The following is a 20,940-nucleotide window of genomic DNA, read 5'->3' as shown; positions in this document are numbered from 1 at the left end:
ACGACACAGGTAAAGGGGGAAATTGGCCAACCACTGTTGAATTTCTTTAACATACAAAAGGAGGTGTTGTATTCCTTCCCAAGTTACATCTCCATTTCCTCCATTATTTCCACGTGCAGCGGGGAGAGGTCAGCTAGATCTTTGACCTATCACCACACAAGCCTTCAAAACCAAACCAGTGAGCTCACCCCAGCAAGGCTGCAGTCTGTCGGATAGGGAAAGTACCCATCAAGGAGCAGGCACCTGTGGAACCTGCTCACAACCACCGAATCACTGAAGGTGGAGAGATGGGAAAGGCAGAAGACAGAAAAATAAACTTTTGCTTCTTTACAGCACTTTTATAAAACAAAATGAAAAAACATGGCCCCATAACAAGTCTTAACCCAGAGCTTCCACCTGACCCCAGCTCCAAACCCAGCCCACAGCGAAGAGACAGAGACATTGAGATACAGAATTGTCAACAAGCTCATTGTGAAAACCCAGTTCTCATCCTGGACGGCAGCTCGGGAGATTCTGAATTCCTGAACAAAAACACTTATCCACAAGGATTCTGGTGTGGAAATAAATTTGATTCTTCTTCAACTTGTCATTTATTCAGGCCACCTCAGCGGGAAAATATGAAAGCCTTCAAAAAAATATATAATAATTTGTCGCTGTCATTTCTTCTTTCCTTTGGCTGACTTAGTGAACAACGTTGGGTCAATTTGTTCCTTGGACAGTCCTTTCACGGAGAAGAGCCTCGCTGCGCGCTCCTGTAAGGTGCCCCCGCATTTTAACCCCAGGGTCATCAGCTCAGCCTTGAGTCTGTCCAGTCCTAAACTTTCAAGCTCCTCCACAGAGTTAAGCACCGTCCAATTCTCCACTTCAGGCTCCTGAGGGGTGGGGTGGGAGAAAAATAAAGCACTGGTCAGTCAGTTAATAAAACTCACGATGAGGATCACAGGAAGGGATGTCATTGGTGCTTCCTGAACAAATTCAAAATTCAGTGTATAATGCCAGAAATGGAAAACACTAGGAACTCTCGATTTTGCGCAAGGATTGATACTGTCACCAGAGTAGATTCATCTGCTTTGAGCCAGGACCATTAGAAATTGTGGAGTAGGTGGCACAGTGGTTAGCACTGCTGCCTCAAGACACCGAGGACCCACGTTCAATCCCGGCCCTGGGTCACTGTTTGTGTGGATTTTGCACATTCTCCCCCTGTCTGCGTGGGTCTCACTTCCACAACCCAAAGATGTGCAGGTTAGGTGGATTGGCCAAGCTAAATTGTCCCTTAATTGGAAAAAAAATTAATTGGGTACTCTAAATTTAAAAAAAAGGAATTGTAGAGTAATAGAACAGTTTGCTGACGACACAGCGAATGTATTCAGGGATTTATGTGGGACAAGGGACTAGGAATGCACCAAATTTAATCCTGTGTTTGTGTGGAGTGATTAGGTGACCTCAATGGTCAGATCATCTGCTTCAGTCATAAGTGACCGAGGGTTAAATATTGACCCAGAGAGGCTGGAGGTATTCTCTGTTCTTCCCCAAAATAGTGCCGTGGGATATCTTACATCATCCTGTGAAAGCAGGCGGTCTCAATTTAAAATCTCACCTGAAAGACAGCACCTCTGACACTGCAGTGCTCTCTCAGCCCTGCACTCCGGAGTTCAGGGCTGAGAGACCTCTGACACTGCAGTGCTCTCTCAGCCCTGCACTCCGGAGTTCAGGGCTGGAGAGACCTCTGACACTGCAGTGCTCTCTCAGCCCTGCACCCCGGAGTTCAGGGCTGGAGAGACCTCTGACACTGCAGTGCTCTCTCAGCCCTGCACTCCGGAGTTCAGGGCTGGAGAGACCTCCGACACTGCAGTGATCTCTCAGCCCTGCACCGGAGTTCAGGGCTGGAGAGACCTCTGACACTGCAGTGCTCTCTCAGCCCTGCACTCCGGAGTTCAGGGCTGGAGAGACCTCCGACACTGCAGTGCTCTCTCAGCCCTGCACTCCGGAGTTCAGGGCTGGAGAGACCTCTGACACTGCAGTGCTCTCTCAGCCCTGCACTCCGGAGTTCAGGGCTGGAGAGACCTCTGACACTGCAGTGCTCTCTCAGCCCTGCACTCCGGAGTTTCAGGGCTGGAGAGACCTCTGACACTGCAGTGCTCTCTCAGGCCCTGCACTCCGGAGTTCAGGGCTGGAGAGACCTCTGACACTGCAGTGCTCTCTCAGCCCTGCACTCCGGAGTTCAGGGCTGGAGAGACCTCTGACACTGCAGTGCTCTCTCAGCCCTGCACTCCGGAGTTCAGGGCTGGAGAGACCTCTGACACTGCAGTGCTCTCTCAGCCCTGCACTCCGGAGTTCAGGGCTGGAGAGACCTCTGACACTGCAGTGCTCTCTCAGCCCTGCACTCCGGAGTTCAGGGCTGGAGAGACCTCTGACACTGCAGTGCTCTCTCAGCCCTGCACTCCGGAGTTCAGGGCTGGAGAGACCTCTGACACTGCAGTGCTCTCTCAGCCCTGCACTCCGGAGTTCAGGGCTGGAGAGACCTCTGACACTGCAGTGCTCTCTCAGCCCTGCACTCCGGAGTTCAGGGCTGGAGAGACCTCTGACACTGCAGTGCTCTCTCAGCCCTGCACTCCGGAGTTCAGGGCTGGAGAGACCTCTGACACTGCAGTGCTCTCTCAGCCCTGCACTCCGGAGTTCAGGGCTGGAGAGACCTCTGACACTGCAGTGCTCTCTCAGCCCTGCACTCCGGAGTTCAGGGCTGGAGAGACCTCTGACACTGCAGTGCTCTCTCAGCCCTGCACTCCGGAGTTCAGGCTGGAGAGACCTCTGACACTGCAGTGCTCTCTCAGCCCTGCACTCCGGAGTTCAGGGCTGGAGAGACCTCTGACACTGCAGTGCTCTCTCAGCCCTGCACTCCGGAGTTCAGGGCTGGAGAGACCTCTGACACTGCAGTGCTCTCTCAGCCCTGCACTCCGGAGTTCAGGGCTGGAGAGACCTCCGACACTGCAGTGCTCTCTCAGCCCTGCACTCCGGAGTTCAGGGCTGGAGAGACCTCCGACACTGCAGTGCTCTCTCAGCCCTGCACTCCGGAGTTCAGGGCTGGAGAGACCTCCGACACTGCAGTGCTCTCTCAGCCCTGCACTCCGGAGTTCAGGGCTGGAGAGACCTCTGACACTGCAGTGCTCTCTCAGCCCTGCACTCCGTAGTTCAGGGTTGGAGAGACCTCTGACACTGCAGTGCTCTCTCAGCCCTGCACTCCGGAGTTCAGGGCTGAGAGACCTCTGACACTGCAGTGCTCTCTCAGCTCTGACACTGCAGTGCTCTCTCAGCCCTGCACTCCGGAGTTCAGGGCTGGAGTGGGGCACAGATCCCCGTCTTTGAGACTCACGAGCTAGCCACCCTTGTATAACTATGGCATTTTATGTCCTCATCTAAATGCTCCTTAAAAGTTGAGGGTTCCTGCCTCTAACGCTCTTTCAGCCAGTGAGTCCCAGATTCTAAATAACCTCTGGGTGAAAAAGACTTTCCTTGAAATCTCCTGCCCGCTACCTTAAATCGGTACACCTCAATCAGGTCCTTCTCAGCCACGAACGAATGGCGGAGCAGACCCGATGGGCCGAATGGCCCAATTCTGCTCCTGTATCGTATGGTCTTCTCTGCTCTAAGGAAAACAACCCCAATCTAACCAGCCCCTCCTCGTAGCTGAACCGCTCCAGCCCAGGCAACATCCTGGTGAATCTCCTCTGAACCCTCCCGAGTGTAATCATGAGTTTCCATGCATACAGGTGGAAGAATTTTCAGAATAATGCACAACAGTTTCCCTGGAGTAATCTATTCAGGGAATAGGCGAGCCCACAGACCACAGAGGGGCTCGGAATTCAATTGTCTGTGGGGAGTTAGTTAAGTTTGGTCTGGGATCGAGGTAGGATGGGACTGGGGGAGAAACACATGGAAATTAGTATGTGCCGGGGGTCAGAGGTTTTTTAAAAAACCATGTTGGTGAGTGCTGCTCCCAGTTTCTCCAGCTGTCATAGCTTTGCTGAATTATACACATCAGAAGGGCCAGAGCTTTCCACTAACCTTGAAGTGCACACCACCACCTAGTGGAGAGTCTGAGAATAAACTCTCGCGAGTTTCCCCCACTAATCACCCTCCCCAAAGCTGCACCCGGGGTACAGGGTGCCTACTGTTATCCTTCCACTTTTGAGAGGCTCGGAAATACCCCCTGGCACATTTGGGGAACTTTTGGGAAAAGCTAGTTTCTGTTACATTCCAACACAAGGGATATTACTCTGATCATTTGCTCAGTTTTCTAAATGAAGACCTTTTTAAAAAAGAAAACATCTTGTGTGAGACTGTAGCGTTAACACTTCTGCCCCTTGTTGATGCAGGAACACAATCACTGTGCCTGTTCAACTCATCCAAGACAGTCTAATGCTGTTGAGTGAGCTTTCTGCTCTCCTTGGTTTCTGCATTATAACTGGTCCACACAGAAGCCTGCTAAATGCCTCCTGAATATCTCCCTACAGTGAAAGCCTCAGCATATCTTGAACTATACACAGAGGAATTCAGAACATTTCCCAAGTACCCGTAAATGGCTCCATAACTTTGCCCTATTGGCAAAGTCCTCTCTCTGAGAACACTCAGCCCCTTGGAGAGCCGGTCTACTCTGATAAGTGTATATTTTGTCAGAAGCATAACTGGGCGGTACGGTAGCAGTGGTTAGCACTGTTGCTTCACAGCGCCAGGGTCCCAGGTTCAATTCCCGGCTTGGGTCACTGTCTGTGCGGAGTCTGCACGTTCTCCCCTTATCTACGTGGGTTTCCTCCGGTTTCCTCCCACAAGTCCCGAAAGACGTGCTGATAGGTGAATTGGACATTCTGAATTCTCCCTCTGCGAATTTAAAATAAATTTAGAGAACCCGATTATTATTTTTCCCAATTAAGGGGCAACAGCGTGGCCAATCCACCTGCCCTGCACATTTTTGGGTTGTGGGGGGTGAGACCCACGCAGACACAGGGAACATGTGCAAACTCCACACAGACAGTGACTAGGATCGAACCCAAGTCCTTGGCGCTGTGAGGCAGCAGTGCTAACCACTGCGCCACCGTGCCACCCAATGATATTGAAGGTTACCAGAGTCAAGGTAGACAGCTGGAACTAAGATATAGGGGTCAGCCATGATCTAACTGAACAAGGAAACAGACTAAAGGGGCTGAATGGCCTTCTCCTGTCCCTAATGGAGCTGAAGAATATAAAAAAGGCAATGATTATACTATATAAATGTATATTTATGAGACTTCAGTTAGATCAGTGTGTGGACTGATCCTGGCCCCGGGTCACTGTCCGTGCGGAGTTTGCACATTGTCCGTGTGGAGTTTGCACATTCTCCCCATGTTTTTTAACAATCAATGTGTGGAATATAGGGCTCTACACCATAGGAAGGATATTGAGGCTTCAGTATAATAAAGACTCGGCGAAATTCTGTCTACAGTGAGGAAATACAGAAATTAAGAGACTTAAAATCGCTTATTGTCACAAGTAGGCTTCAAATAAAGTTACTGTGAAAAGCCCCTAGTCGCCACATTCCCGCGCCTGTTCGGGGAGGCTGGTACAGGAATTGAACCGCGCTGTTGGCCTGCCTGGATCTGCTTTAAACGCCAGCTCTTTAGCCCTGTGCTAAACCAAAATCAAAGAACTAGATGATAGAAATAACGGACACTTCCCCTTGCTGATGCAGTACAGCCAAGACAATCCAATGTATTGTTGTCAAAGGAGCTTTCTGGCCTGCTCGGACCTGCATTGCAACCGGTCCACGGAGGGAACCAGCTCAATGCCTCATGCGCTAAAAAACTGAGAGATTTCGGAGAGTCACTCATCTTGTATGAGCGCTGGTTTAGCTCAGTGGGCTACATAGCCGATTTGTGATGCAGAACAAGGCCAGCAGCGTGGGTTCAATTCCTGTACCGGCTGAGGTTATTCATGAAGGCCCCACCTTCTCAAACTTGCACCTCACCTGAGGCATAGTGATCATCTGGTTAATCCACCTTTCACAGGTGGCATGGTGGTACAGTGGCTAGCTCTGCCGCCTCACGGCGCTGAGGTCCCAGGTTCAATCCCATGCCTGGATCACTGTCCGTGTGGAGTTTGCACATTCTCCCCTCGTCTGCATGGGTCTCACCTCCACAACCCAAAGATGTGCAGGGTAGGTGGATTGGCCACGCTAAATTACCCCTTAATTGGAATTTCTTTTTTTTAAAAACACCTTCCACTACACTACAGTGAGTCAGCTCGCCCCCTCAAAAGGGAAAGCAGCCTCTGGTCATCTGGGACTATGGCAACTTTACCTTACCTACAGGCAGCACCAGCCTGGAGTGGTGTTGGGCAGAATGTTTCCTTGTAACTTTTGCAATTTAAAAATATATATATATATTTTTAAAAAGCACCTTCCCCACGAAACAGAAAGAGAAACAGTTTTCAGACATCTGACTGATGAATACACTAGTATATATTGTGCACTGATTCCACCTTTAAGGCACAAGCTAATAAGACACAGTCTGAGACTATGGACTTAGACTGTGAGGGTGAATCTTTAAGGGGGTTTAATGAGGCAGTAGACAGGACATAAAGATCCAGAGAATCATATGAAATCAGTGATCAACAGAAACTAAAACAAAAACAATCACATGCACCAATGCCAAGAATGAATGAAACATGAGTTTGTAAAGTGGAACGCCACACTAATCAATACAAGTGTGCAAAGATAACCACTTTAAGGATATGATAAACAGCTCCAAAGCTCCAAAACATCTGACAAGGATGGTTATTAGCAACTTCCTTTCACATTAACTTTGTCCTCATTCATTCCCTAAAGCCTCACTGCTCCAAACAAATGCAAATGTCAACAGGACTGCAGCACTGTCTGGGGGCAGCACGGTGGCAGTGATTAGTACTGCTGCCTCACAGCACTGTCTGTGGGCAGCACGGTGGCAGAGTGATTAGTACTGCTGCCTCACAGCACTGTCTGGGGGCAGCACGGTGGCAGTGATTAGCACTGCTGCCTCACAGCACTGTCTGTGGGCAGCACGGTGGCAGTGATTAGCACTGCTGCCTCACAGCACTGTCTGGGGGCAGCACGGTGGCAGTGATTAGCACTGCTGCCTCACAGCACTGTCTGTGGGCAGCACGGTGGCAGTGATTAGCACTGCTGTTTCACAGCACTGTCTGGGGGCAGCACGGTGGCAGTGATTAGCACTGCTGTTTCACAGCACTGTCTGGGGGCAGCACGGTGGCAGTGATTAGCACTGCTGCCTCACAGCACTGTCTGGGGGCAGCACGGTGGCAGTGATTAGCACTGCTGCCTCACAGCACTGTCTGTGGGCAGCACGGTGGCAGAGTGATTAGTACTGCTGCCTCACAGCACTGTCTGGGGGCAGCACGGTGGCAGTGATTAGCACTGCTGCCTCACAGCACTGTCTGTGGGCAGCACGGTGGCAGTGATTAGCACTGCTGCCTCACAGCACTGTCTGGGGGCAGCACGGTGGCAGTGATTAGCACTGCTGCCTCACAGCACTGTCTGTGGGCAGCACGGTGGCAGTGATTAGCACTGCTGCCTCACAGCACTGTCTGTGGGCAGCACGGTGGCAGTGATTAGCACTGCTGTTTCACAGCACTGTCTGGGGGCAGCACGGTGGCAGTGATTAGCACTGCTGTTTCACAGCACTGTCTGGGGGCAGCACGGTGGCAGTGATTAGCACTGCTGTTTCACAGCACTGTCTGTGGGCAGCACGGTGGCAGTGATTAGCACTGCTGCCTCACAGCACTGTCTGTGGGCAGCACGGTGGCAGAGTGATTAGTACTGCTGCCTCACAGCACTGTCTGGGGGCAGCACGGTGGCAGTGATTAGCACTGCTGCCTCACAGCACTGTCTGTGGGCAGCACGGTGGCAGTGATTAGCACTGCTGCCTCACAGCACTGTCTGGGGGCAGCACGGTGGCAGTGATTAGCACTGCTGCCTCACAGCACTGTCTGTGGGCAGCACGGTGGCAGTGATTAGCACTGCTGTTTCACAGCACTGTCTGGGGGCAGCACGGTGGCAGTGATTAGCACTGCTGCCTCACAGCACTGTCTGGGGGCAGCACGGTGGCAGTGATTAGCACTGCTGTTTCACAGGACTGTCTGGGGGCAGCACGGTGGCAGTGATTAGCACTGCTGCCTCACAGCACTGTCTGGGGGCAGCACGGTGGCAGAGTGATTAGCACTGCTGTTTCACAGCACTGTCTGTGGGCAGCACGGTGGCAGTGATTAGCACTGCTGCCTCACAGCACTGTCTGGGGGCAGCACGGTGGCAGAGTGATTAGCACTGCTGTTTCACAGGACTGTCTGGGGGCAGCACGGTGGCAGAGTGATTAGCACTGCTGCCTCACAGCACTGTCTGGGGGCAGCACGGTGGCAGAGTGATTAGCACTGCTGCCTCACAGCACTGTGGGCAGCACGGTGGCAGAGTGATTAGCACTGCTGCCTCACAGCACTGTGGGCAGCACGGTGGCAGAGTGATTAGCACTGCTGCCTCACAGCACTGTCTGGGGGCAGCACGGTGGCAGAGTGATTAGCACTGCTGTTTCACAGCACTGTCTGTGGGCAGCACGGTGGCAGAGTGATTAGCACTGCTGCCTCACAGCACTGTCTGTGGGCAGCACGGTGGCAGAGTGATTAGCACTGCTGCCTCACAGCACTGTCTGGGGGCAGCACGGTGGCAGAGTGATTAGCACTGCTGCCTCACAGCACTGTGGGCAGCACGGTGGCAGAGTGATTAGCACTGCTGCCTCACAGCACTGTCTGGGGGCAGCACGGTGGCAGAGTGATTAGCACTGCTGTTTCACAGCACTGTCTGTGGGCAGCACGGTGGCAGAGTGATTAGCACTGCTGCCTCACAGCACTGTCTGGGGGCAGCACGGTGGCAGAGTGATTAGCACTGCTGCCTCACAGCACTGTCTGGGGGCAGCACGGTGGCAGTGATTAGCACTGCTGCATCACAGCACTGTCTGGGGGCAGCACGGTGGCAGAGTGATTAGCACTGCTGCCTCACAGCACTGTCTGGGGGCAGCACGGTGGCAGTGATTAGCACCGCTGCCTCACAGCACTGTCTGGGGGGCAGCACGGTGGCAGTGATTAGCACGGCTGCCTCACAGCACTGTCTGGGGGCAGCACGGTGGCAGAGTGATTAGCACTGCTGCCTCACAGCACTGTCTGGGGGCAGCACGGTGGCAGTGATTAGCACTGCTGCCTCACAGCCCTGTCTGGGGGCAGCACGGTGGCAGTGATTAGCACTGCTGCCTCACAGCACCACGGTCCCGGGTTCGATCCCAGCCCGGGGTCACCGTCCGTGTGGAGTTTGCACATTCTCCCTGTGTCTGCGTGGCTCTCACCCCCAGAACCCAAAGATGCGTAGGTTAGGTGGATTGGCCAAGCTAAATTGTCCCTTAATTGGGGAAAAAGAATTGGGTACCCTAAAAATTTTGTTTTTTTGGACTGCAGCATTGTCAAGTTATGCAGCATTACGTACATCAGTCAGCCTAGCTGAAAGCAGCTCCGACCCTCACACAGGCACCATTTAGGGTGCGGCTCCTAGAAGCACTGCCACAAGATGTAAACGCTGCAAATTCCACCCACTTTGCAAGGTCAAGCACCAGCATGGAAACAGCTCATTCACAGGTTAACTGTTCGGATGCTTCCAGCGACGCCCGAGGATAGGGCTAAACTCAAGAGTTGCGATGGCCCATGTAGTTGAACTGCCTGCCAGTATGCTTGCCCATAGCCCCACATAAAGAATGGCCCAGATAGGTGGGGTACTGGTGCTTACGGCATCGTAGACCAGAAAGGAGGCAACAGGCGGAGAGGGAAAAGAAAATGAGGAAAAGGGAGCCTTCAGATAGACATTCCAGTCCTCACTCCTTAAACCTCTTCAGCTTGTCATGTTTCTGTCCATCCTTAAAAGCCTTCTCACAATCTGCCACTAAACTTAAATCCAGTCCCACTTGGCCTGTGGGATATTTTACGACACAAGGTATTACAGTTGTGGAATCACAGAATGGTTATAACACAGGAGGAGCCACTCAGTCCATTGTATCTGTGCCAGCACTCTGCAAGAGAGCAATTTACTGATCTCATTCCCCCACCATTTCCTCATAGCCCTGTATAATTCTGCAGATATTCATCCAATTCCCTTTGGAAAGATGGGATTGAATCTTCCTCTGCCACACTCTCAGGCAGTGTATTCCACACCCTAAACCACTTGCTATAGAGACATTGTTGATTCTTTCGCCTTCATCGCAAATCTATCTTCTTGACGTCCTGACCCTTCCACCTGTAGGATCAATGTCTCTCAATCTTAGTAAAAATAAATCAATGAAGGTGGAAGGGTAGGGTTGATAAAGTAATTAAAAAGGCACTGGGAATTGCACAGTGCCATTTTATTGGCTATTTGCTTTGTAATGTTTTGGTTCTTGGAAAAGCTCCATGTGACCAAAAAGGTTAGAAGGGGGTGGTTATTGGGTTACGGGGATAGGGTGGAAGTGAGGGCTTAAGTGGGTCGGTGCAGACTCGATGGGCCGAATTGCCTCCTTCGGCACTGCACGTTCTATGTTTGCTTTTGATGAGTTTACTCCATGATTTTGAACACCTCTTATCAAATCTCTTAATCCTCCCTGCTCATAAGGAAAGCAAGCCCAATTTCACAAATCTATCGATGTTACTGAAGTCCCTCGTCACCGGAACCATTCTCGTGAACCTTTCCTGTACTCTCTCTCTAAAGCCGTCACATCCTTCTTAAAGTGCTGTGCTCAGAATTCAAAACTATAATCCAGTCCAGTTTGAACCTCAAGTCCTTTTTTTTTCATTATTCTTTCTTGGGATGTGGGGGTCGCTGGCTGGGCCAGCATTTGTTGCCCATCCCTAATTGCCCTTGAACTGAGTGGCTTGCTAGAGCATTTCAGTGGGGGAAAGCCAAGAGTCAACCATGTTGCTGTGGATCTGGAGTCACATGTCGGTCAGGCTGGGTAAGGACGGCAGATTTCCAACCCTAAAGGACATGACTGAACCAGATGGATTTTCACGACAATCGACAATGGTTTCATGGTCATCGTTAGACTTTTAATTCCAGATTTTTAATTGAATTTAAATTTCACCATCTGCCCTGGCGGGATTCGAACTCCAGAGCACTACCCTGGGTCAGTGGATTACTAGTCTAGTGACAATACCACTACCCCACCGCCTCCCCTTGATGAATAAGGGGTTATGGGGAGAAGGCAGGAGAATGGGGATGAGAAAATATCAGCCATGATTGAACGGCGGAGCAGACTCGATGGGCCGAGTGGCCTAATTCTGCTCCTTGTCTTATTTCACAATAACTTCATTGAAGCCTACTTGTTACAATAAGCGATTATTATTATCGTCTTATGGTCCCTATTATAATAGTAAGCACACGAGTTTTTGCACCTTTTGTAACCTTTGTGGAATAGTATTTGGACACTGTTTGAGGCTGTGCCTCATGGCCATGTGAAAAATGAAATGAAAATCGCTTATTGTCACGAGTAGGCTTCAATGAAGTTACTGAGAAAAGCCCCTAGTCACCACATTCTGGCGCCTGTCCGGGGAGGCTGGTACGGGAATCGAACCGTGCTGATGGCCTGCTTGGTCTGCTTTAAAAGCCAGCGATTTAGCCCAGTGAGCTAAACCAATGGGTCAATAATATTACGAGAGCACAACGGTATAACATTCATCTTGCACTAACACTAAATACATTATAGATGGGGCTCACTGTTGTACACAGGATTTTAATCCTCACACCGTGAACTCCAGGGAATCAGATTTCTGTGTTCATTACAGTATTTACATTGGCTTTCTGCAATGATGCAGTTTTACTTATTTGGTTAGCTGATGTAGTCTTTTGGAAATTGGGCACCGCGTTTTGGCAGTATACAAGCTGAGCGCGAGGGCCAGTTATCTGTCTCTCCATGTGGTATTCTCATCATTGTTAATGTGCCAAATACTCGACCTGCCTGCAGTCAGACCAACACTCTGGATTCAGCACATGTTAACAGTGAGGACAATCCATTGCTGTGCTGGAGGAGGCATAAAGTCGACCAAGCCAGGTACTTGCTGCGATCTCTCCCGCCTTGAAGAACAAGGGCAGCAGGCACAAGGGCAAACCATGGTGGTTTGTAAATATAGAATAGGCAGAGAATCACACAGTACAGAAGAGGCCTTCGGCCCATCAAGCCTGCTGCGATACGAAGACCGACTCTCACCTACACTAATCCCACTACCCAGCACTTGGCCCATGGCCTTGAATGTTATGCCATTTCAAGTGCTCATCCAAGTATTTTTTAAAGATTGTGAGGTTTCCTGCCTCAACTACCATCCCAGACAGTGCGTTCCAGATTCCCACCACCAAGTGAAAAATCTTCTCCTCAAACCCCTTCGAAACCTCCTGCATTTCACCTCAAAATGATGCCCCTTTGTTACTGACCCTTCAACTAAGGGGAACAGCTGCTTTCTATCCACCCTGCCCATGACCCTCAATCTTATACACATCGATCAGGTCCCCTCTCAGCCTTCTCTGCTCCAAAGAAATCATAGAATCCCTATAGTCACTATAGGAGCTGGTTTAGCACAGTGGGCTAAACAGCTGGCTCGAAATGCAGAACAATGCCAGCAGTGCAGGTTCAATTCCCGTACCTGCCTCCCCGAACAGGTGCCGGAATGTGGTGACTAGGGGCTTTTCACAGTAACTTCATTGAAGCCTACTTGTGGCAACAAGTGATCATTATTATTATTAGTGAAGGAGGCCATTCAGCCCATCAAATCTTCACCAACCCTTTGAAAGAACACCCTACCTAGGCCACCCCCCCCCACCCCACCTTATCCCCGTAACCCCACCTAGGGGCAATTTATTCCACCATGTCGCCCCTATCAATGCATGCTTATCTAGTCTTTCTTCATAGCTGAAATGTTCCATCCCAGGCAACATCCTGATGAATCTCCTCTGCACACTCTCTAGTGCAATCACATCCTTCCTCTAGCGTGGTGACCAGAACTGAACACAGTGCTCCAGCCGAGGCCTAACCAAAGCCCAGTACAGCTCCAACATAACCTCCCTGCTCTTAGAATCTATGGCATCACTGAAGTGTCCCGAATGCCTTAACTACCCCATTAACCTGTCCTGCCACCTTCAGGGATCTGGGGACAAGCACCCCAAGATCCATCTGTTCCTTTGAGCTTCACAGTATCCTGCCATTCATTGAGTGCCCCCTTATTGCATTAATCCTTCCACAGTGCATCACTTCACACTTTTCAGTATTAAATTCCATCTGCCACTGACCAACCCATCTATATCTCTCTGTAACCCAAGACCACCTTCTTCACTGTCAACCACATAAACAATAAGGGACCCAGCACTGATCCCTGTGGTACACCACTGGACACCAGCCTCCAGTCACACAAACAGCCTTCTACCACCACCTTCTATCACTGAGCCAATTTTGGATCCAACTTGCCACGTTACCATTGATCCTTTCTTTATCCATCCCCCATGTGGGACCTTGTCAAAGGCTTTGCTGAAATCCATGTAAACGACATCAACCTCATAACCCTCATCTACACACCTGGTCAACTCAAAAAATCCAATCAAGTTTGACAAAGCCAAGCTGGCTATCTCTGATCAAACTTTGCCTCTCCAAGTGGAGATAGATTCTCTCCTTCACAATTTTCTCCAATAGTTTCCCTACCACTGATGTGAAACTCACTGGCCTGTAATTCCCTGGTTTATCTCTACTGGCCTTCTTGAAAAGTGGGACCCCATTAGCTGTTCTCTGGTTCTCTGGTACCTCCCGTGTGGCCAGAGAGAAATTAAAAATGTGTGTTAGAGCCCCTGTAATTTCCTCCCTCGTCTCCCACAGCAGCCTGGGATACAACACATCCGGACCTTGAAATGTGTCAACTTTCAAGCCTGCAAAAAACCTCCAGTACCTTCTCACTCCCTTTACCATCCCATTATTGTCATGGAGCCCAAATTTGGAAATGTTCTTCCTCATAGCCCCTTGGGGGAAACCTAACTGCTGCACCACCTAGAGATTGTCAATGATTGGCAGCCTTACCATGATGCCCACATTCAGAGGCTGTGCTTCAAAAGCAGATGTGGGCACTATTGAAGTCTTGATTCCACCTTTTTAAACTGAGAGATAGCTCAGTGTTGTCAATGGTACTCAGAATTCTACTGTGAAGGGGATAGAATAAAAAAAGATGTTTTGATATACCCAATTCTTTTTCCAATTAAGGGGCCATTTAATGTGGGCAATCCACCTACCCTGCGCATCTTTTGGGCTGTGGGAGTGAGACCCACGCAGACACGGGGACAATGTGCAAACTCCACACAAACGCCACCTAAATTTAGAATCAAACCCGGGTCCCTGGCGCGGTGAGGCAGCAGTGCTAACCACTGTGCCAGCCACCGTTTTCCTATTGGAAATTTTCAAATGATCATCAGCTTTTTTGGGGGGAGATTGCCAGATTTCCACTTACATGAAGTGGAGATGCCGGCGTTGGACTGGGGTGAGCACAGTAAGAAGTCTTACAGCGTCCAACAGGTTTGTTTCAAACACTAGCTTTCGGAGCACTGCTCCTTCCTCAGGTGAATTATTCGGAGCAGTGCTCCGAAAGCTAGTGTTTGATACAAACATGTTGGACTTTAAACAGGTGTTCTTACTGTAATTACATGAAGAAATGCTTCCTATCTTCACTACTGAATGATCCAACCCTAATTTAAGATTATGACCCCTTGTTCTGGATTTCCCACACCACCACGACAGGAAATAAATTCTCTATCTATCTACCCTATCCTACTCATTTGTTTAAAGGGGTTTAATAATAATAATAATAATGATCTTTATTAGTTCACAAGTAGGTTTACATTAACACGGCAATGAAGTTACTGTGAAAATCCCCTCAGTAGAAAACCTCCCTACCATGGTGCACAAGCTGGTTCTTTTTCAGGACACTTGTTTGCACACGTTAGTTTTCACTCTGCATCCCAAAGTCAAGTCGGAGAAGTTAGCATCAAAACGCCAGACCAATTGCTGATGTCTCTCAGCCTCTCATCAAACACAAGTGTACCCAGCGGATGTGTATTCCAGGAGCTCCCAAGTTAGACAGGGATAATTCCCAGGAGCAGGAATGTGGATTGCAGGCTTTCACAGGGTGGTGATTATCCTTTTTGATTGCAGGATTTGTAAGTAGTTCTTTGTAATGCAAATGAAAAGGTCAAGAATTTATAATCATGTCGCGACTACTTACTGTGTGTGTGTGCAGCCAAGTAATGCTGCTTGTATTCTGATCCCATTTGTTAGACAAGTTAGAGAAACACTTGTTTCTGGCAAAAGCTTCTGTACACATGAGTTTTTTGGGGGCAGCACGGTGACGCAGTGGGTTAGCCCTGTAGTCTCACGGGCCCTAGGTCCCAGGTTCAATCCCGGCTCTGGATCACTGTCTGTGTGGAGTTTGCACATTCTCCCAGTGTTTGCGTGGGTTTCGCCCCCCCACGACCCAAAGATGTGTAGGGTAGGTGGATTAGCCACGCTAAATTGCCCCTTAATTGGAAAAAAATAATTGGGTACTCTAAATTTTAAAAATAATTTAGGGCAGCACGGTAGTATAGTGGTTGACACTGTTGCTTCACAGCTCTAGTGTCCCAGGTTCGATTCCGGCTCGTTTCACTGCCTGTGCGGAGTCTGCACATTCTCCCCGTGTGTGCGTGGGTTTCCTCCGGGTGCTCCGGTTTCCTCCCACAGTCCAAAGATGTTCAGGTTAGGTGGATTGGCCATGCTAAATTGCCCTTAGTGTCCAAAATTGCCCTTGGTGTTGGGTGGGGTTACTGGGTTATGGGGATAGGGTGGAGGTGTGGGCTTGGGTAGGGTGTTCTTTCCAAGAGCTGGTGCAGACTCGATGGGCCGAATGGCCTCCTTCTGCACTGTAAATTCTATGAAGTTTTAGATACTGCAAAAAGTGGTTAGCACTGCTGCCTACTTACTAAATTGTCCCTTAGTGTCCATAGATGTGCAGGTTGGGTGAGGTTATAGGGGTATAGTGGGAGAGTGGGGTGCTCCTTCAGAGGGTAGATAGGTCCTCAGGGTCTGATGAGTTCTGCCCAGAATACTGAGGGAGGCAAGGAGGAAATTGCTGGGGCCTTGACAGAAATCACTGGCTACAGGTGAGGTCTCAGAGGACAGGAGAATAGCCAATGCTGTTCCTTTGTTTAAGAAGGATAGCTGGAATGATCCAGCAAAACAAAGGCCAGTGAGCCTTACATCAGTGGGAGGGAAATTATTGGAAAAGATTCTTAGGGACAAGATTCACTCACGTTTCGAAACAAATGGACGTATTAGCGATGGGCAGCATGGCTTTGTGAAAGGTGGGGGGGGGGGGGGGTCCTGCCTCACTAACGTGATCGAGTTTTTTGAGGAAGTGACAAAGTTGAGGCGAGGGTAGTGGATGTTGTCTACATGGGCTTCAGTAAGGCCTTTGACAAAGTCCCTCATGGCACACTGGTACAAAAGGTGAAGTCACACGGGATCAGAGGTGAGCTGGCAAGATGGATACAGAACTGGCTAAGTCATAGAAGGCAGAGGGTAGCAGTGGAAGGTTGCTTTTCCTAATTGAAAGCTGTGCCTAGTGGTGTTCCGCAAAGATCAGTGCTGGGACCTCTGTAGTTGATTTGGAGGAAAATGTAGCTGGTCTGATTAGTAAGTTTGCAGACGACACAAAGATTGGTGGAGTTGCAGATAGTGAAGAAGATTGGCAGAGGATACAGCAGGATATAGATAGGTTGGAGACTTGGGCATAGAAATGGTAGTTGGTGTTTAATCCGCACAAATGTGAGGTAATATATTTTGGAAGGTCTAATACAGGTGGCAATTATAGAGTAAATGGCAGAACCCTTAGGAGTCTTGACAGGTGGAGAGATCTGGATGTACAGGTCCACAGATCACTTAAAGCGGCAACGCACGTGGATAAAGTAGTCAAGAAGGCATACGGCATGCTTATCCTCATCGGTCAGGGCACTGAGTATAAAAATTGGCAAGTCATGCAGCTATACAGAACCTTAGTTAGGCCATATTTGGAATACTGCGTATAATTCTAGTCACCACACTGCCAGAAGGATGTGGCCGCGTTGGAGAGGGTGCAGAGGTTTACCAGCGACATTAGCTATGAGGAGAGGTTGGATAAACTCTGATTGCTTTCACTAGATCGATGGAGGTTGAGGGGCAACCTGATAGAGGCCTACAAAATTATGAGTGGCGTGGACAGAGTGGATAGTCAGATTTTTTCCCCCAGTGTGGAAAAGTCATTTACTAAAGGACATAGGTTTAAGGTGCGAGGGGCAAAGTTTAGGAGATGGGTGAGGCAAGTTTTTTTTTTTACACAGAGGGTGCCGAGTGCCTGGAACTCGCTGCCAGTGGAGGTGGTGGAAGCAGGTACAATAGTGATGATTAAGAGGCATATTGACGAAGACATGAATAAGATGGGAATAGAGGGATACGGACCCAAGAAGTCCAGAAGGTTTTACTTTAGACAGGCAACATGTTCGGTGCAGGCTTGGAGGGCCAAAGGGCCTATTCCTGTGCTGTAATGTTCTTTGATCATACCAACTGAGGTAGTTTTTAGGCCTGCCATGTCACAGTGATATTGTGGCATAAGCCACAATTAACAAACCCTAGAAAATGAGCACTACACACAGACAGAATCTACCACACACACTAATGAGATGATGGCCAGGTCATCTGTTTTCAAATGATGGTGGTTGACAGATAATAATAATCTTTATTAGTGTCACACTAATGTAGGCTTACATTCACACTGCAATGAAGTTACTGTGAAAATCCCCTAGTCGCCATATTCCGGCGCCTGTTCGGGTACACCGAGGGTCAGGACTTGTGGGAGGAAACCGGAGCACCCAGAATAAATCCACGTAAACACGGTGAGAATGTGCAGACTCCACACAGACAGTGACCCAAGCTGGGAATCGAACCAGGTACCCCGGCACTGTGAAGCAACAGTGCTAATCACTGTGCTATTGTGCCCCCGTTAAATATTGGCCAGGACACTTAGAAAGGGCCCTGGTAACATTCTCCCTGTATCTGCATCAGTTTCATCCCCACAACCCAAAGATGTGCAGGTTAGGTGGAGTGGACACGCTAAATTGCCCTTTAATTGGAAAAAAAATGATTGGGTGCACTAAATTTATATTAAAAAAAAGGGCCCTAGATAACATATTATCCAAGGATAGCACCTCCATCACTGCACTGCAGAACTCCCTCAGCATTGCAGAACTCCCTCAGCACTGCATTGAAGATGTTTCAAGTACCGCCATTAAATCTTCTCTTCATCCTGCTCAAAGTCTCACTTTGGCCATTGTGATGAGCCATTGTTTTTAAAGATCCTAATCTCATGTATTTCGCCCACACCAGACCTTTGGCTGCAATATACAAGGGAAGGCAGTAGCATGGTGTCATTGTCACTGGACTAGTAATCCAGAGACCCAGGGTAATGCTCTGGGGTCCCGGGTTCAAATCCCACTACAGCAGATGGTGGAATTTGAATTCAATAGAAATCTGGAATTAAAAGTCTAACGATGACCATGGAACCATTGTGGATTGTTGTAAAAATCCATCTGGCTCACTAATGTCCTTTAGGGAAGGAAATCTGCTGTCCTTACCCGTGACTCCAGTAATATAAAATACTTAAAGGAATAGACAAGGGAGATGCAGTGACAGGTTTCCCTTGGTTGGGGAGAGTAGAACAGGGGTGGGGTGGTCACAAAATAAGGGAAGCCACTGGGGACCAAGATGAGGAGAAATTTTGTTTCCCCAAAGGGTTGTGAATCTTTGGAATTCTCTATTACAGAGGAAGCTAAAACATTGATATATTTAAAGTAGGGATTGATGGATTTCTGATTAACAATAATGTTATGGGGTTATGGGGATAGTGGGTGTATCAGTGTCTTTTCACTTTGAATTTCACCATGGAATCAGCCATGATCATATCTTTTCTATAAATTTAGAGTACCCAATTATTTTTTCCAATTAAGGGGCAATTTAGCGTGGCCAATCCACCTAACCTGCACATCTTTGGTTTATGGGGGCGAGACCCAGGCAAACATGGGGAGAATGGGCAAAGACCCAGGCAAACATGGGGAGAATGGGCAAAAGCCATGATCATATTGAATGGTGGAGCAGGCTCAAGGGCCTGAATGGCCCACTCCTGCTCATATGACTCTTAACTGCCCTCTGAAATGGTCTAGCAGGCCACCCAGCTCAGGGCAATTAGGGATGGGCAACAAGTGCTGCCCTTGCCATTGACATCCCATGGAGAAATAAAGATAACTTTTACCACAGCCAAGTGTCAAGGACACCTTGCATTTATATCACCTTTAACATAGTGCCCCGGGGCGCTTCATAGAAGTGACTACCAAATTTAATTTGACACAAAGCCACCTCTGGAAGTACATGGCAGATGATCAAAGACTTGATCAAAGAGGTTCCGAGTTGTGTTTTAAAAGGAAAGGGAATTCCAGAGCTAGCAGCGCAGACGACTATTAATATCAGAGATAATATCACAATTCGAGGAACGCAGAAATCTCAAAGGGTTGTGGGGCTGGGGGAAGTTACAGAGATAGGGAGGTGTGAGGGCATGGAGGGATTTGAAAATAACGCCGGGAGTTTCAAAATGCAAGTGACCCCCAGGCTGGAAGCCTAGTCAGACAGCATCCTTGAGCCATCCTCACTGGTTTAGCTAGGCCAGTGGTTCTGAGGACAATCACAGTACTTGGAATGCTGTCCCAGATGAGATCAGTTAACCCATCACACACTGGCTTGGAGGTCAATCTAGGATCTTCTTGGCCTTGTGCTATGCAGCTCTTTGTTGGATAAGCTCAGATCCTGGCAGTGTTGAATTTATCTTTATTACCCTTTCATTAACAGCACTGTCGATCATTTCTGCCTGACTGACAAAAGCCATTCCCTTTATGACAATGTATATTTAAACAGTGGGTAGCCAGTCTAAAGCAGCAATTCTAATTATGGTACATTGATTTGCTACTTCCTAATTCATTGCCAGTCATCTACTGCCCTATTTTTAATTATTTTAATGAAGCATTAAGAGTCTGACAACATTAGCACCACGTTCAACTGATAAATTGGCTGAATGTGACTGTATATTCCACTCCTTTCCTGGGTCAGACATATCATGGAAGCTGCAGTTGGCTTCCCCACATTCTCGACCACGAGTAGTTACTAGCATTTGAGGGGAATCTGGATAAGCACACAAGGGAGAAAGGAATAGAAGGTTATGATGATGGGATTATATGAAGTAGGGTAGCGAGAGTCTTGTGTGAAGTATAAACCCCAGCCCTGATCTGTTGAACCTATGGCCAGTTTTAACACTGTAGCTGCAGTATAATTCTCTGCAATTCTCAGCCCCTCACTGACAAGGCAGCACTCAAAGTGAATTTTCATCACTATTGATTGCAAAGATATTTACACATCAGCATAGCATTGATATAAAAATATTCAGCAGCTTTCATCTTCAACTACCTCTCCCCAGTTCCCATCAGATCACAGCTACCTAGGCAGAAGATGCAATTGTGCACACAGCAAAATTAAGCCTTTAATTTAATCGCATGCAGAATGTAGTGTAAGCTACATTCATGCTAAGGTCACTAACGGGTCACCACAGTATGGGCAAATAAAAGCAGAGTTAATGTTTTGAGTCAGTATGGGCAGCGCGGTAGCACAGTGGTTAGCACACTTGCTTCACAGCTCCAGGGTCCCAGGTTCGATTCCCCGCTGGGTCATTGTCTGTGCGGAGTCTGCACGTTCTCCCCGTGTCTACGTGGGTTTTCTCCGG

At 48.8% G+C, this 20,940-nt stretch overlaps 1 protein-coding gene across 1 annotated transcript in view; it reads right to left on the bottom strand.

Annotated features, from left to right (window-relative positions):
* Window positions 1-317: 317 nt before the first annotated feature.
* The window catches only part of sde2 (SDE2 telomere maintenance homolog (S. pombe)), a 92,230-nt gene continuing 71,607 nt past the window's right edge, over window positions 318-20,940 (bottom strand). Inside the window, exon 7 of the mRNA XM_038798995.1 lies at window positions 318-872. Within this exon, the coding sequence (XP_038654923.1) occupies window positions 657-872 (216 nt within the window). The 3' untranslated portion in view covers window positions 318-656. The remainder of the gene's footprint in view (window positions 873-20,940) is intronic.

Source organism: Scyliorhinus canicula, chromosome 6, assembly GCF_902713615.1.
Source record: "Scyliorhinus canicula chromosome 6, sScyCan1.1, whole genome shotgun sequence".
Classification (NCBI taxonomy): Eukaryota; Metazoa; Chordata; class Chondrichthyes; order Carcharhiniformes; family Scyliorhinidae; genus Scyliorhinus; species Scyliorhinus canicula.
Note: the sequence above shows the minus strand (reverse complement) of the source record. Positions and strands in the feature narration are given on the sequence as shown.